This window comes from Taudactylus pleione, unplaced genomic scaffold, assembly GCF_031769625.1.
Source record: "Taudactylus pleione unplaced genomic scaffold, aTauple2 ptg000007l, whole genome shotgun sequence".
NCBI classification, from domain to species: Eukaryota; Metazoa; Chordata; class Amphibia; order Anura; family Myobatrachidae; genus Taudactylus; species Taudactylus pleione.
Window position 1 is genome coordinate 8147026 of NW_028284410.1, and position 16065 is coordinate 8163090.

The following is a 16065-nucleotide window of genomic DNA, read 5'->3' on the forward strand; positions in this document are numbered from 1 at the left end:
CATGCTCTCTCAATGGCTTTGTTTAAAGAACACGTGGCAGCAATACAGGAAATATGTATACGCTATTGTGTGACTAGTCGCATACACAATAATGTGACTACTACGCAAAGCGTATTACCTTTACACTATTGTATGACTTCCCCTTTTAAAGATAAAAAAAAATCTATCAATGAAGGAAAACAAACTTTTTCCTTCCTTGTCCCTGGATTCTTAATCAGCATTCCTTAAGTCACAATAACAGGTAGCGGACTCTCAGCAACAAAGTGGTAGCAGATTTTCGAAGGCACAATGCGTTCTCCTGCTATGGCGCCTCCACCCTTTTGCTGAGAGATCGCTACAAAGTGTTACCAAATGACCGGTAGCATACTTCATACTGTGAGCCCCCAACTATCGATTTCTGCCCTTCGATACCGTCTAAAATTCTGCCTTTACCTTCTAATATCCTGCCTATACCTTATAATAATTGTCGCTATTTAGCGTAATGAGTCGCACAAGAAATAAATGCTTTCAGACTTTGAGTGTGGTACCAAAGCTCAAAAAGTTATTATTCAATATAAAAACAGATGGTTACATGCTGTGATCTAAAGACAATTATCACAAATAAATCATACAGACCCAAGGTACAGTTGATACATACGCACGCGCTCTGGACCTAGATACCGGCATCAGTATAGAAACCTCGGTCAACAGCACAGCAAGAAGACTGACTTCCGAGTTCAGAGAGCCCACATATATACTCTTTACAGGGATAGGGAATTCAATAGAACAGTTTGGCATGATTCCATTGGTTCTTCTTCCTGGTTCTTCTGTTACAGTATAGTTCATAGGTAAATTCGAATGGACACAAACCAGCCTCCAACAGCCCTTTGTGTCCTTTTTCCTGCTGCATGCTAATATAAGCTGATAACATTACAGAGTACATTTTAATGTTTTAACTCTCTATAGTCCATAGTTTGCAGATGCATGTTGCGATCTTCTCACCGATGATACCGGAAATCTATTGAGACACAGTGGATCAGTACATCACCAAACATGGTCTGCTTACCATGTATTAAACCTTAGATATCAAATAATCTTTATTTCACAACATTAATAATTACTGAATAAACCTTGAATATTACAATTTAATGCTAGGGAACCTTTTATGTAAGTGTGCAGTGTGTAAGTATTGGGGTTTTGGGAATAGATGCTATCTTGCATTGTGCGACTACGTGTTTTGTGGAGTACACCATGGTACGTGTTTTGCAGGGTTAATCATTTCATATGTTTTAGTGACTGTCTTTATTTATATAGTGAGGACTTTTAACTTCTTTCTATTGCGTGGGAATCGCACGACGCAAAATAATAGCATCGCCGTATGTACTTATAATGGGCGAGATTCACTAAAATGGTGCTGGGCAGCCAGTCGCAAAATTGCATTTCATTGCCATTCGGAAAATGGCGTTGCGCAGATTTAATTTCAAACCGATCCTGTCTCAGCCAATTATCCAGCTTCGACATCTTGTTGCACTCCCAAAGTAGCATCCTCAATATCTATATGAAACCCATTATCATCATTACTTGAACTACTACTCATCATCACATTTGCAGAGGGTTGAGAAATAGTGGAAAGCTTCTTTAGCATTACAGTGCCAGAATCACAAATGTCAGACTCACACATAGCACTTGTGGTCACCCTTAGACTCTCCTCTGGAATATGTGAAGTTTGTGAATGCAAAGTTTGTTTTCTAGCCTTAGTGCCCTTCCTGTGCACTGATTTGTCTGTTTTAAAGGTGACTTAGAGTGAGAAGGTGTTGCATGTGAGGTTACAGAAGATGCCTGACTGTGTTTGTCAATTGCTTTTCGTAATAGGCATTCTACTGAATGAAAGTGCAGTAACGGGACTACCACTCACAAATAAAGTCCATGGTCTTACCCTTGTATTGTCACTGCATGTTGTGTATGGCATGATGTTAATTTTACATTTTTACATTGCTGACAGCAATAACCTTTCCTGTACTTAAAGATTGGCAAACATTGTGTAGATTTGGAGTCTTCTTTCTTAAACCTTCTTCTTACCCCTATATTTTCTTTAAGTGTAGATTGCTGAAGAACAATGACTGCCAGCACAAGTGTTGGGATGCTCCTGTTCTTCTTTAGACTCATTCATGATTGATTTACACCACAACAGGAGTACAGCTACTGTAGTTGAATTTGTAACTTTCACCACAGCAATAAGATAGGGAAATGAGGAACTATTATCTTTACCATGCGATTTTATTAAAAGACTTTAAATATTTTTTGACCATAACCAGAAAGTACAGTAATATGTGCTGCCTCTCAAAAACACAAACACACTTGACATATAATTTAAATTGAATTCTAAAACACTTGAGATTTTTTTATTTCAGAGAAAAAAAGCTTTTTTGCACTTATTATTTTGAGGTGTAGCTGACTTGGACACAATCACACCCTGAAAGAAATGTAATACACTCTGCCTCTTTGACACCAGTAAAAAAGGCTTTTTTGCACTTAATTTTAAACATAATTTTGGGATGCAGCTGACGATGACACAATAAAATTAGTTTATTTGCTACCTCTCAAAAACACACATTATTGAAATATGTTTTAAATTGAATTATAAGACTAGTGATTGTTTTTGATACCAGAAAAAATGGCTTTTTTAACTTTTATTATTTTAGGGTACAGCTGACAAGGACATGACCACACCCAGTAAGTACTGTAATATACTCTGCCTCTCAAAAACACAAACTTGAAACTTGATTTAAATTGAATTATAATAGACTAGAGATTTTTTTATGACACCACAAACAGAGTGTCTTTGCACTTTTATTATTTTGGAGTACAGCTGGTGGGGACATGACCACACTCAACAAGTACAGTAATAGATGCTTCCTCTCAAAAACACACACTCTTGAAATGTGATTTCAAATAAATTATAAAATACTTCAGCTTTTTTTTTTAAACAGAAAAAGGTGAACAGAAAAAGTGTCTTCTTAGGGGTGCAGCTCATTGAAATACAGCACAGTATTTTTTGGTCCGCTACTTGAAATCACACTGTCTCTGCCCTCATACACAAGTGACAATATATACTGCAGTGTAGGTAAATATCTTTGTGAAAACAATTGTAAGTGCAGCACATTTTAAGTTTACTTTTACCAAACATAAAAGTCTGTTTGAACTGGATTGCAGGTGCTACTAGGGTCTGACAAACAAACAGACAGTGACAGTAGCCTGTTTGCAGTTTGCACTGGATTGAAGTCACTAGCTAGGTCTTGCAAACACATACTCCATTACAAAGATGCATGTAGTCTTTTACACCCTTCCCATCCTCTCCATCTACCTACAGCTCTCTCTAATGGCATCTCTTGTGGCATCTATTGAATTACAATTATAGGCCACAGCTTCTCTATATACTCTCTAGTGTGAAAGAATGCTTGATCATGAGGGAGGGACTTTATATATGCAATTCAAAACATGCAAGATCCAAGACTTGTGAGAAAATTATGTTTTACCTCATTTTGAGAACCAAACTTGGAGGAAAGACCCGAGCTGGGGCTTGGCTTCACTTGATACCACCAAGTTCGGGTGTGTTTGTTTTTTTTAGAGACCACACCACTCATATCTATATTTATGTACTGATTTTAAAATCAACTCAATATCTCAGTGTAAAAAAAGCATTCATAAGTGCTATTATTTTTAATATAATTGAACATTGTACAGTAGTTTATTCCACTATGACATGTACTTAGTTTTGATGAGAATTGAGAAATTGTGTATTTATTCTGTGATGTGGTTCCTTTTCTAGCAGATAAGATTGTCCATGAGTTCTTAGAGGTATATTTACAAAAGTCTAGTTTTTTAGAAGTGGAGTTGTTGCCCATATCAACCAATCAGATTCTAATAAGTAATGTAATACTTGCACTTGTTAAAATGATAAATCAAAACATTCTGCCAAAGAGGAGATGTATGGTATTAATCAATTTAACACAGTAAACAAAGTCTAAATTAATTATAATTTTCTTTAACTGAATTTAAAATAAACAAGTTATTTTTTCACCTCTTTCTTTCCAATAAGAATGCTAAGTTTAATTGATGCTTTTTGTAAATTGCTGCACTGAAAGAAAGGCATACATATAATATGTTGATAGTAATATTGTCAACAGTCAAAATGTCAACAGCATTAGGGCAATAGGAGAATGTTGCATAGCTGTAATGTTATTTATAGCATTTCAACTTTGTCAGCATTATAAATTTAAACATGGCAGTAAAATATCATGAATGCCAATATGGATAATATGCTTTAAATAACATTACAGCAGTGTCTGCATTGTCCTGTCGACATAGTGCTGTTGACATTTTGACTGTTGACAGTATTACTATCAACATATCATATGTAGTCCTTTCTTTCTTTGCAAGGATTTACAAAAAGCATCCTTTAAACTTAGCATTGACTGTCAACAGCATTAATGTCAACAAAGTGACTACTTCTTAAAATAAATATACTAAACATTTACATTTTTATGTTTGCAATGTAAAAACTAAAATATAATTTTGAGTTTTTTAATTAAAAGGAATACTTTATGTTGACTAGTAAAACCACTATACTTCCTATTGGCTGATGTAAGCCTACATTTCTGCACCATGAGAACAGAGAAAAAACATATCTACAATAAAGACGCAGAGGCAAATTGCGAGGGAAAAGGTTCAGCTTTATCTAATTATTTATGGAAAGGAGGCTAAAGGTATGGTGGTAAAGAATGAGCCAACAACTCAAGTTATCCAAAATCACCTACCAATGCCACACAGAAAGTCCAAGTACGGTAGACTCAGCCTAAACCTGTGTGCTGGTGGGGAGACCACCACAAGACCTTGTTGAGGTTAAATCAAAATGTAGTCTGTATTGTTTGAATAAAGAAAGTAATCAAGGTTTTAGTCTAATATATGTGAATTATACAGTAGCTCTTGCAGAGACTCGGATGGATATGGGTTAAAATAAATGGAAAAATAGCTTAAAAAGAGACTTTTTCTGGACTACGTGACGTAGGATGCCTGTCAGTCTGGAAAATGACACACAAGTCTGTATTCATATTTTCTTTGAAGGGAAAAATTCAACATCATATTTGCTTAAAGAGATTTAATCTACTAATGGTCATTCTGAACGAGGCATCCAATGTCAAAGAACACAGATGCATCATCTGATTTGCTTACTTATTTACTAATAACCACAGGAAAAAAAAGGAAAAAAAAAAAGGATTCCCTCCAGCTCACTGCAGCAATATCAACAAGAATACTTAAATCCTACATGATAATAGAGATTAAGAGGTATTAGTTACTAATACCTCTGAATCTCTATTATCATGTAGGAGTTAAGTATTTTGTGTTAATATTGCTGCAGTGAGCTGGAGGGAATCTTTATTTTCTGTGGTTCAGTGTAAACCCCACCCTTTACAAGCACCTGTGCAAAGTCATTAAGCTGATATGAGCGACCACCATACTTTTTGTTATTACTAATAAGCCAACACCGATACATGCATTATTGTATATTGTCACAACACATTTCTCTACATCCTCGAATAAAAAAACATTATTGCAATGTACATGTGAACACCCTACTGTTTTATGTAATTATGTGTATAAAATACCCTGTTTCCTGGTACATGGCCAAAGAAATCTCCCTCACTTCTCATTGTAATTACTCCACGTTACTCTGCCCAGAATTGTGGATTTATTGCTTTAATAAAGCTTACATATTCTTTATCACAAACCAGATGGTCCAAAGAATCTTCCTTTACCAACCTACAAGAAGAAATATACTGTTGCCATTCTTTTCCACCAAACAATCACAATAATCATGTGTGTGTTGGGGACTTCCAAGGAGGCAAGAGACCTCACTAGTATAAACCAGCAACTGAGCCCCAAAATGCCTACCCTTAACTGTTACAAGACTACACATATCAGACCAAAAAAAGGGAACATCCCTTACATATTTAACCATTGCTCCTAAATGTATTTTGTCACATCCTAGTAGTTTTAATTCAGACAGGCATATGAAATGCTTTCTGCCTTCCAAATGTTCTAGGCCCAGTGATTCAAAGCAAGAGAGGTGTTTGTAATTTATGTTTAAAATGATCCAAAGATCCTGTTTATGATTGTATTTAGAAATGTGTCTCATAACATGCACCAATAAACATGGGTAAAGCACTGCTCATTGCTTCAAACTGTGACCATTATATTGGCCTTATATATGCACCACAAAAACAGCAAAAAGTACCATAGACCATATTTTTCAAGCAGAACAATTGTAATTTGATATTGTGAATCAGCCATTTATATAACAATATGTCTATTAACATGAAAACTAATATATCTTACCAGCATAGTAGTGACAACGAGTGTCCTGTTTGTCAAAGACTCACTGACATTTGGTCCTCGTCCTTTAGCAACCTCGGTGATGTTCAGGCCATCAGTGGGGTTCCATGTTCCCACCTAAGAAGGAATAACATGTTTTGTATATAATATATGAATTCTCCTTTGGGGCAATTGTATAGTAAATTCATGTGGTGTTCTTACTGAAATTAATATTAATTTCTTAGCTGCAGTAGTTACTAAATTTAAAGCGGCAATTAATTTAAGGCAAAATCTAGCTGCTATATTACCAAAATTACACAAGTGTCCGCAAAGGCACTGGGTATTACTTTACATTTGGGCTTCAGTCTTGGACATTATGGCACAGCAGTACTCCACACAAATAACAATCCAGGGACCATTGTAGAAAAGGCAATATCATGGTTGGTGCTTGAGAGTTACCTGACTCAGGTGATGCACTGGATTCAGTGGAGACCGGCTTGACTGGAACCATGGATGTTGTAAATAGCTGTATTTGCATATGAATTGTATGGCAGAGAGAACTGCTTTTGATGATAAATGACAGGAACAGAAAACTTGTAATGTTGGAGTGGAACCAGTAGAAAACGTGAAGGAACCAGACTGGGACCAGCAGGAAGGCTGGCTGAGATGGATGGGGTACCAGTAGGTAGTCTTGCAGAATTGGACTGAGAACCAGTAGACAGACTTGTTGAATTGGACTGTGAACCAGAAGGATTTCCAGATGCACCAGGTATAGCTGTTAGCAGGATTACTAGATGAACTGGTCTGGGAACCAGCAGGATTTCTAGATATGCCAGATATTGCTGCCAGCAGCATTACTGCATAAAATGGTTTGGGAACCAGCAGGATTTCCAGATGCACCGGGGGTCTCTGCCAGCAGGAGCCTGGGATACACTTGTACACAGAGAGACAGATATAGCACAATCTGTACACCATGGGAAGTAATGAGATGTTCAGGCCCAGAATGCTATCAGAGGAGGATGTATATACCCTGGATCTGGCAGGAATTGGTGGATACAGTCAGGTGGTCTGGCAGTAGCACTCTGAGTGGTGGAAGGCACAACATGCAGAGGGAGCAAACATACCTGCAGTACTGAGAGTCAGAACTACACCTGCAATTCAAATCAAGACTAGCAGTGTTCACAGACAGGAAAGGACCCAGGTGAGTAATCAATTGGAAAGGAGAGTACAGTCCAAATGCATACACAGAAGTGTTGCAGCCAGCATGATCAGAGCAGATCTCCCTGGCAATTCACACACACAGATCCACGGGACAGTTGGCAGGGGTAAGTCTCAAGGGAAAAAAGGTGAAAAACTAGCCGGGATCATGACAGTACCCCCCTTTTTATGGGTGGACTCCAGACACCAGAAAAACTTTCTTCCAGTCATGACATTCCAGGAGCCCCAAACACAGGGACACCATAACTCTTGAAAACATCTCTTCAGACATCTTCATCCTCAGAGTAAGTAGACCATTCCTCCTCTCTACAGGTGGAACCTTCATCACGTAGGAGGTCTTTAGTGATCCCAACAGAGGACACTCTTCTGGAAACGTAGCACACAAAGATTTGGTACAAGAAGATGTAGAACCGGCATTCTTTAGCTGGTATCTTGGTGGAAAGATGATCATCTCCCCGGAAAGCCATAGCTCTCACGGGCAACTCCTGTGGAAATACGTGACAGTCAAATGACAAATGGTCTTCAGGAAATGGAGAATTATCATGTGCATGATCGAACTCAGATTCCGAGTCAGTATCTGAAGGTAGAATGGAAGAATTAGTATGACTTGAAGACTGATAGAACTCCTGGGAGGGACTAAGCAAAACATGACCAATTTTGATGGTGTTAGATGGTTGGTTCCTAAAGTTTCCTCAAGACTTCTTCTCTTGGAATGTTTGATTCTGTACCATACAAGCGGTACGTAGGAGCATAATATCAGAGGGTGACCACCTCTCACTAGAAACTTTGTCAGAGTTGTTATTTTGGGAGGTGTAGTCATACGAAGGGGACAAGGAGGTGTGTGCACATCTCATATTAAGAGATGCTGATTCCATCGTGCTGCTTTCTTTGGATGCTTGGAATTCAGTGCACTGGCTCTTGAAAACTTGACCTTGTTCGGACATCATAGGAGTGGAGGACTGAGCAAAGGATGGATTCTTGGTAGAATAAACAGACTGCTCGGACAAAATTTTAGAACTGGGAACTTTGTTAGAATGAAGATTGTCAATAGAATTTTGTTTTTCAGGTTTAGGATCAAATTCTTTAACAACAGTTTCACTGTAAGTCTTTATGTTTAGAAGTATTGGATCATTAGACTCGATGATAGGATTGGCCCAGTCCAACACCTTACCTCTAAAGGAAAGGAAAAGGAACCTAGCGATGTTGGTAGGAGTGACACCACAAGTTGGATCTGCTTCCATGATGGTGGAGTATTGCTTCATCAATGCATAGTATTGCGATAAGTCCCCATAAAAATAAATGCATGCTGGAGTATCCAACAAATTCTGTTTGTTCGAGGATTGTGGAGCACTTTCAGGTGCAGGGCCGGAGGAAACTTGAGGATGCTATGATTGATGGGGGGGGGGGTCGAAATAACTGAAGCTGACAGATGTTTGGTATTTGGACTAATTGATGGAACTGGAAGGGATCCAGAGTAGCTAGAGACAGTAGCATCAACAATCAATGCCAGGAACAGACTACAGAGATTGTCATCCACTGGAACGATATTCACAGGAGAGGCTGAACAGGAACCATGATACTCCTCCCTTGGAACTAGAACCTAGAACCCGCTCCTGGGGTACAAGACTATGAACCCCCTCCTGGGGCATGAGACTTTAAATCCCCTCCTGGGGAATGGAACTTGAAACCCCCTCTTGTGGTATGAGACTTGAGACCCCCTTCTGGGGAATGAAACTTGAAATCCCCTCCTGGGGAGCAAAACTTGGAATCCCCTCATGGGGAACAAAACTTGAGACCCCCTCCTGGGGTGCAAAACTTGAGACCCCCTCCTGGGGTGTGAAAGTTGAAGAAGCTTTATCCGGATTGCAACCGGCAGAATCCGGGCTGAGACTGGAACAGACAGAATCTGGGTTGGGACAGGAATGGGCAGAATCCGGGATGGGACAGAACAGGCAGAATCCAGGACGGGACTGGAACAGGCAGAATCCGGGCTGGGACTGGAACAGGCAGAATCCGGGCTGGGACCGAAACAGGCAAAATCCGGGCTGGGACCGGAACAGGCAGAATCCGGGCTGGAACCACAACACGCAGAATCCTGACTGGAACCGGAACAGGCAGAATCCAGGCTGAAACTGGAATGAACAATATCCGAGCTGGAATTGGAATGGGCACTGTTGGAGTTGCAAAGTGAACAGTCTTTAATGAAGTGGTTAGAACCTCCACAATAGAGATAGATATGTAAATCTTTGCACCGCTGGCATTCAGCCACAGGGAGCATTGGGCGCAGGTAACTTCGATGTCTCACTTTATTTGGTATGGAAAAATCTTTGGTTATTAGGGCTAACAAGGCAGAGGTTTTATTTGAATCAGGGGTAGTACTAAGAAACTCGGAAATTATCTTTAAAATTTTGATGAGTAGAGCTTGTAGCTGCTCCAGCAGTTGATGGAAGGTAGAGGTTCAGGTGTGATTTGAATGTCATTTGACGACTAGTCAGAATTTGCAAAAGCTGTAGCAATTGATGCTGTACCGCCTCCTATGAATACAAGCGAGCGACCAGGTTATGGAAAGCATTTGGTCCAGTATTCTGTGCTTGATCTGCCACCATCGGTAGGCCTGAACATACTGTCATGGTTGGTGCTTGAGAGTTACCTGACTCAGGTGATGAACTGGATTCAGCGGAGACCGGCTTAACTGGAACCATGGATATTGTAAATAACTCTATTTGCATATGAATTGTATGGCCGTGAGAACTGCCTTTGATGATAAATGACAGGAACAGAAAACTTGTAACATTGGAGTGGAAACAGTAGAAAATGTGGAGGAACCAGACTGGGACCGGCAGGAAGGCTGGCTGAGCTGGATACCAGTAGATAGTCTTGCAGAATTGGACTGAGAACCAGTAGACAGACCTGCTGAATTGGACTGTGAACCAGAAGGATTTCCAGATGCGCCAGGTATAGCTATTAGCAGGATTGCTGATTGAACTGGTCTGGGAACCAGTAGGATTTATGGATATGCCAGGTATAGCAGTTAGCAGGATTACTAGATGAACTGGTCTGGGAACCAGCAGGATTTCTGGATATGCCAGGTATAGCTGTTAGCAGGATTACTAGATGAACTGGTCTGGGAACCAGCAGGATTTCTGGATATGCCAGGTATAGCTGTTAGCAGGATTACTAGATGAACTGGTCTGGGAACCAGCAGGATTTCTAGATATGCCAGGTATTGCTGTCAGCAGGATTACTGCTTAAACTGGTCTGGGAACCAGCAGGATTTCCAGATGCACCAGGGGTTGCTGCCAGCAGAAGCCTGGGATACACTTGTACACAGAGAGACAGAAATAGCACAATCTGTACACCATGGGAAGTAACGAGATGTTCAGGCCTAGAATGCTATCAGAGGAGGATGCATATACTCTGGGTCTGGCAGGAATTGGTGGATACAGTCAGATGGTCTGGCAGTAGCACTCTGAGTGGTGGAGGGCACAACATGCATAGGGAGCAAACATATCTGCAGTACTGAGAGTCAGAACTACACCTGCAATTCCAATCAAGACTAGCAGTGGTCACAGACAGGAAAGGACCCAGGTGAGTAATCAATGTGGAAAGGAGAGCACAGTCCAAATGTATACACAGAAGTGCTGCAGCCAGCATGATCAGAGCAGATCTCCCAGGGAAATCACACACACAGATCCACGGGACAGTTGGCAGGGGTAAGTCTCAAGGGAAAAAGGTGAAAAACTAGTCAGGATCATGACAGGCAAATTCTACTATCAAATGTCTGGTTGGAAGATATTGGTTTCAGTGCCCTGGTCCTGTACATCCGATCTGGCCAAAACATTGATTGCAAGCTACCGGTAGCTCGTGAAGCTCCCGCCGGTAAATCGCGACCAACTTCATTACAAGCAACCTGTAATTAGCCTCTGATCGCTTCGTGTGTGGGTGATGCCATGATGGCACCCACTATGTGAGGAGCCTGTTCATCTGCTGGATCCAGTTTGATCTAGTCAGCGGCGGTGGGAAGCAGCCAGCTGGATCCCTGACAGTGTGACAGTGGGAGCACTGACAGCATGAGAGCGGGGAGCGGTGAAACTAGCCTGCCCAGCATGAAGACTTGTCAGGTAAGTTCTGATCTCTGGGGCATTATACACAGGGGGGTGGAATGGGATTCTGCACAAATGGGGGTATTACACAGAATCATTTCATATCATAAGTTATCTCATAAATAAGTTTCAACACATTGCTGCGGTAGCTCACTCGTAAGTAAGTGAACAAAAAGTAGATTCCAGGTCACAAAAGTCTGGCCACCTCTGCTGTACATAGATCATCAACTATATATCCTTAAATTTCTTTTTGTTCTCATCTTTGATAGAGCTAAATATCTTATGTAAATCACCTAGAGCATACATTTTATTTTTGCAATGTACACTACATTTTATATAGGCCTACAGGACTGTAGAATAAAAATATGCATTTAATGTATCTGCAGTATCATATTGTGCTAGAGGATTAATACTTCAACATATTTCATAAAACTGCCAGGGTAAGGCCACATATATAAGATTTTAAAAATACTATGGGATATCAGTCCTTAAGCTATTCTTATACAAGGAGATCATGTGGCTCTAGGTAACTGTCGAGAAGGGATCACTGTATTATTTGGTAGTTAAAATGAGTGTAATCTGGCTGTACAGCACTGAGAACAATTAGTAGGATTTCTTGCAGCCATACTGGGGCCTGTTAGTGCAGTTGGAAATTGACTTCAGGCCTAATTCAGAGCTGTATACTAATGCACCACTACTGCGTCTTTGTAAGCAGTTATGTGAAAATATGCAAATGTCACATACACCAGGAGATGTATTGAAACACACACTTACGGCTTTGCAAATTCCAGCATCTGCACAGCGTCAATGGCAGATAATTTGATTATCGCAGTCCTCAGTGAGCCTATGTACTTGATTACACTTTTTTTTACATGAGGCTGTTTCTATTTACATTTGGAGAGCAAATGTGTCCACCTCTAAATGAGCCCTGTAGCATACAATATTATTCAAATAACAGCAGACATAAGAACACTATTCATTTTCTTAAAGATTCATTCATGTACCAAAACAGGATACACTTTCTATTTTCAAAGGGGAAACCAGTGACACTGCTAATGAAGACTTAGGCCCTGATTCAGAGCCGGACGCAATTAGCGCTCGCTCGTTCAGAAAAAGGGGGTGGCTATTCAAATGAACCATTCGCTCTTTGCGGTCCGTTGCCATCTCCATGTCTGAACGAGCAAACAAAACATGCGGTCGTTTATTTGCAAAAAACGCCCCCTGGCCGCTCGCATCATACGTCATGTCCGCTATTTATTAGATTAATCGAGTACATCGAACAGCGTATGAACTGCTCGCTATTCTTGTGGTTGGTTTTTCCTACCACTATATTGCGAGCAGTTCTGACTATAAAACAACCAAGTGACGTGGTTAATGACGCTGCTGTATTAATTATGCACACCCATAAAACGCCCGTTTTGACCTTTAGGCACGCCTGCGTTTTGATCTCCACTCCCCGTTTTCAAGCACCTTCCCCTGTTACCACCCACATACGCCTCATTCTGTCACTCAAAATAGCAGGCATTCGCTATATAGCGAACAAACGATTTTCGGTCGCACTGACTGGTTCGCGCATGCGTATTAAAAACCGTATGCATGCGCAGATGGGCGAACATCGCTCGGAACGAGCGTACTGCCGCTTACGAGCGGTTCTGAATCAGGCCCTTAGACAACGGATTACTAAAATACCAGATTTGTCACCTTGCACAATCTGTATTCCAGTAATACTTTGGTAAACTATGAAGTCACAGTAGATAAATATTTTATTTTTGTGTAGACCGAGCTCAGTATTTAAATCAGTTCTATTATGTCTGTATTTTCATCCAGTGTTTAGTTTACTTCATTTGACATTTATCTGAAGGCACAAACAAGTTTTTTTTTATAAGATGCTCAAGTGGCACAGGGGTTAAGCCTGAGTCTCTGCAGACATTGCTCCAGTATATTGTAGGATTAACTAAGTACTGAATAAAGCTGCTGCAGATCCCTGTCATGTATACTGGAAAAGTTCCTGTTTACACAGCAAACAGATTAGGAAAATAGGATGGCTGGTAAAGCAGCAGACCAAAGCATTGTGTATTGATTATGACTAAATTTGATGGGGAAGTCAAGGGGTCACTGGAAGAGGTGAGGTCTAAAGAGACAAAAAGCAAAGGAGCCAGTCATTTATCTGTAGGATAATTGACAAACATGCCTGTATATTGTTAATCCTGTCAATAGCATTTTTTTTTCATTTTAGATTAATTGACTATAGTACTAATGTTCTAAACAGTCTCCGGTTCTGTATGCTGGATGGAGGTTGCAGTGTATGTTTGTATTTATGCTATTATGACCAATATTTTCCACAGACCTAGCTCACACTTCTGGATCATATGCATTATATGCAGCCACTTATTGAGGGTGTTTGATTGCTCATAGATCAACTGCAGTTCACTTCAGGTGGAAAAAAATGAACAACTGATTGTCTGATGAATTTTGGATCCAGTTTATATGAGCCCAGAAGCATTGTTCTGGCTTTCTATCAAAGTTCATAGATTTTTCATGACATTTTCAGTCCACAGTAAACTTGAATTTGCATGCCATCATTTTTGGTGTTTTATGATACACAGGCATTTCAAACAAGATGAACTGTATGTGGTACAGTATTTAAGACCTTTGTATAGATTAAGGAACTAAAGCAGAGTGAGCACTAAGACAGTTAGCATAGTGTAATCTCACTATGAATGCCAACAAACCAGCTACATGCATACTGTATGTGGCTATGCAGATTTACAAAATTGTGAAACGACCGCTTGTTGCTAGAAAGACAGGATGAAGTAGGGAAGTGGCATTCTAATGTAGGCTGAGTATGGTATTGACTGGTTCTCGTAATTGTCAACAGATGCACACCAGCACACAGCTGTACAGTATATATGCAAGTCTAAGCTGTATAATTTGCAGGTGCCTTAGGGCTTGTGCAAATACACAATAATAATAACTATAACTTGCACTAGAGAATATCTGATGCAGATTTCTTCATTGTCAGTACATATATTTATGTATTTGCATGTTTTAGAAAAATTTTTTTAGACAGGTGCAGCTGGTTCGCACAGGTCTTCCATAGTGGCTTACCCCAACCCATGCCTGGCATACCTTGGGCCTATTATGCTGGCCAGAGCCATGAATTCAATTTCAGCTTCCTGGCAACCCCTGATTTCTCAGCCCAGCATATAAAACTGCAGAACCCACATGAAGGCACCACAAGCTCCCAACCGACAGCTTCTGCTCACAGCAACTTGGTTCCGGAGCCTTCAACTGGCATGCAGCTGCCATCTTGAATTCCACTTGCTGCTTCCAGACTACAATGCTTGGAGACTTCCATAGCCAGAAGGGCTAGAAATCCTGGTGGTAGATGAGGGAGATGTCCTGGCTGTTTTCTTTGGCTCTCTAGAAAGAGACACCCCAGAAGTTTCTTATGCAGAGTTGCAGTCCAGCTCAGCAGCTATCACTGCCCAATGATCCTTTCCTGCAAAACCTTATGTGAGTCACGTTCTTACTTTCTCTCTGTGGTCTCATGTGGAGCCTCCCCTCCTTCTCCCCCACTCTGCCCTAATAATATGACTCTGTGAGGCATAGCCTTTCACCTCTCAACGGCAACCTACACCCTCTATGGAGGAGAGAAACACTTGACAACCTATCTGTATGCTCCAGTGCACAGAGTAAACATTCATTAGTATAATTTATTGACAACTGCTTAGCATGATTATACCTATGCCCGAAATGGAACAAGAAGAGGGCTCCTAAAGGGCTGACTCTGGAGATAACAGCACATGCTGATCTGATTTCTTGCAGTCGTGTAGAGACCAAACTTAGAATGACTCACCTCTTGGAGGCCACCGCGATGGCCTCTGTGACTGGGCACCTCCTGGGTGCATCTGACCTCAGCGATATTTAGATAGCCCTACATATCTTTAAATCCCTCCCTATCAAATTAAAATTGTCTTTCAAAAAAGATTTTGAACTGTTGGAAAGGAGATTACAGGAGTCTGTCCACTTGGAATTTGCTATCCTTCAGGCTTGACTTGACGCACCTGGCAGTGTGTCTTACAATACTTGAGAGCCATAGATAAGTGGTATATAATTACTATACTAACAGGCCCTCGTGAAGGTGGTGTCATGGCAGGCTATGTAACTACAATTTCTATAAGATAGACTGAACTAGAGCCTACAAATTAATTGACTAGTACGAGGCATTCCAGAGAATATCCCCACTCAGGGCCTCATCGATGTCCTAGTTAAGCTGTTTAAAACATTTCTGGAACATGACCTAAATGACTTAATTTTTTTCAACATGGACTAAAAGCCTTGTTCCCCCGAGGTCCCCAATCAGAATGGCTCCAGTATGCGATAAGGATGA

At 40.5% G+C, this 16065-nt stretch overlaps 1 protein-coding gene across 1 annotated transcript in view; it reads right to left on the reverse strand.

Annotated features, from left to right (window-relative positions):
* GRIK3 (glutamate ionotropic receptor kainate type subunit 3) overlaps nt 1-16065 on the reverse strand; it is a 707216-nt gene that overhangs the window by 260456 nt on the left and 430695 nt on the right. Inside the window, exon 9 of the mRNA XM_088461525.1 lies at nt 6376-6489. Coding sequence (XP_088317651.1) covers nt 6376-6489 — 114 coding nt within the window. The remainder of the gene's footprint in view (nt 1-6375; nt 6490-16065) is intronic.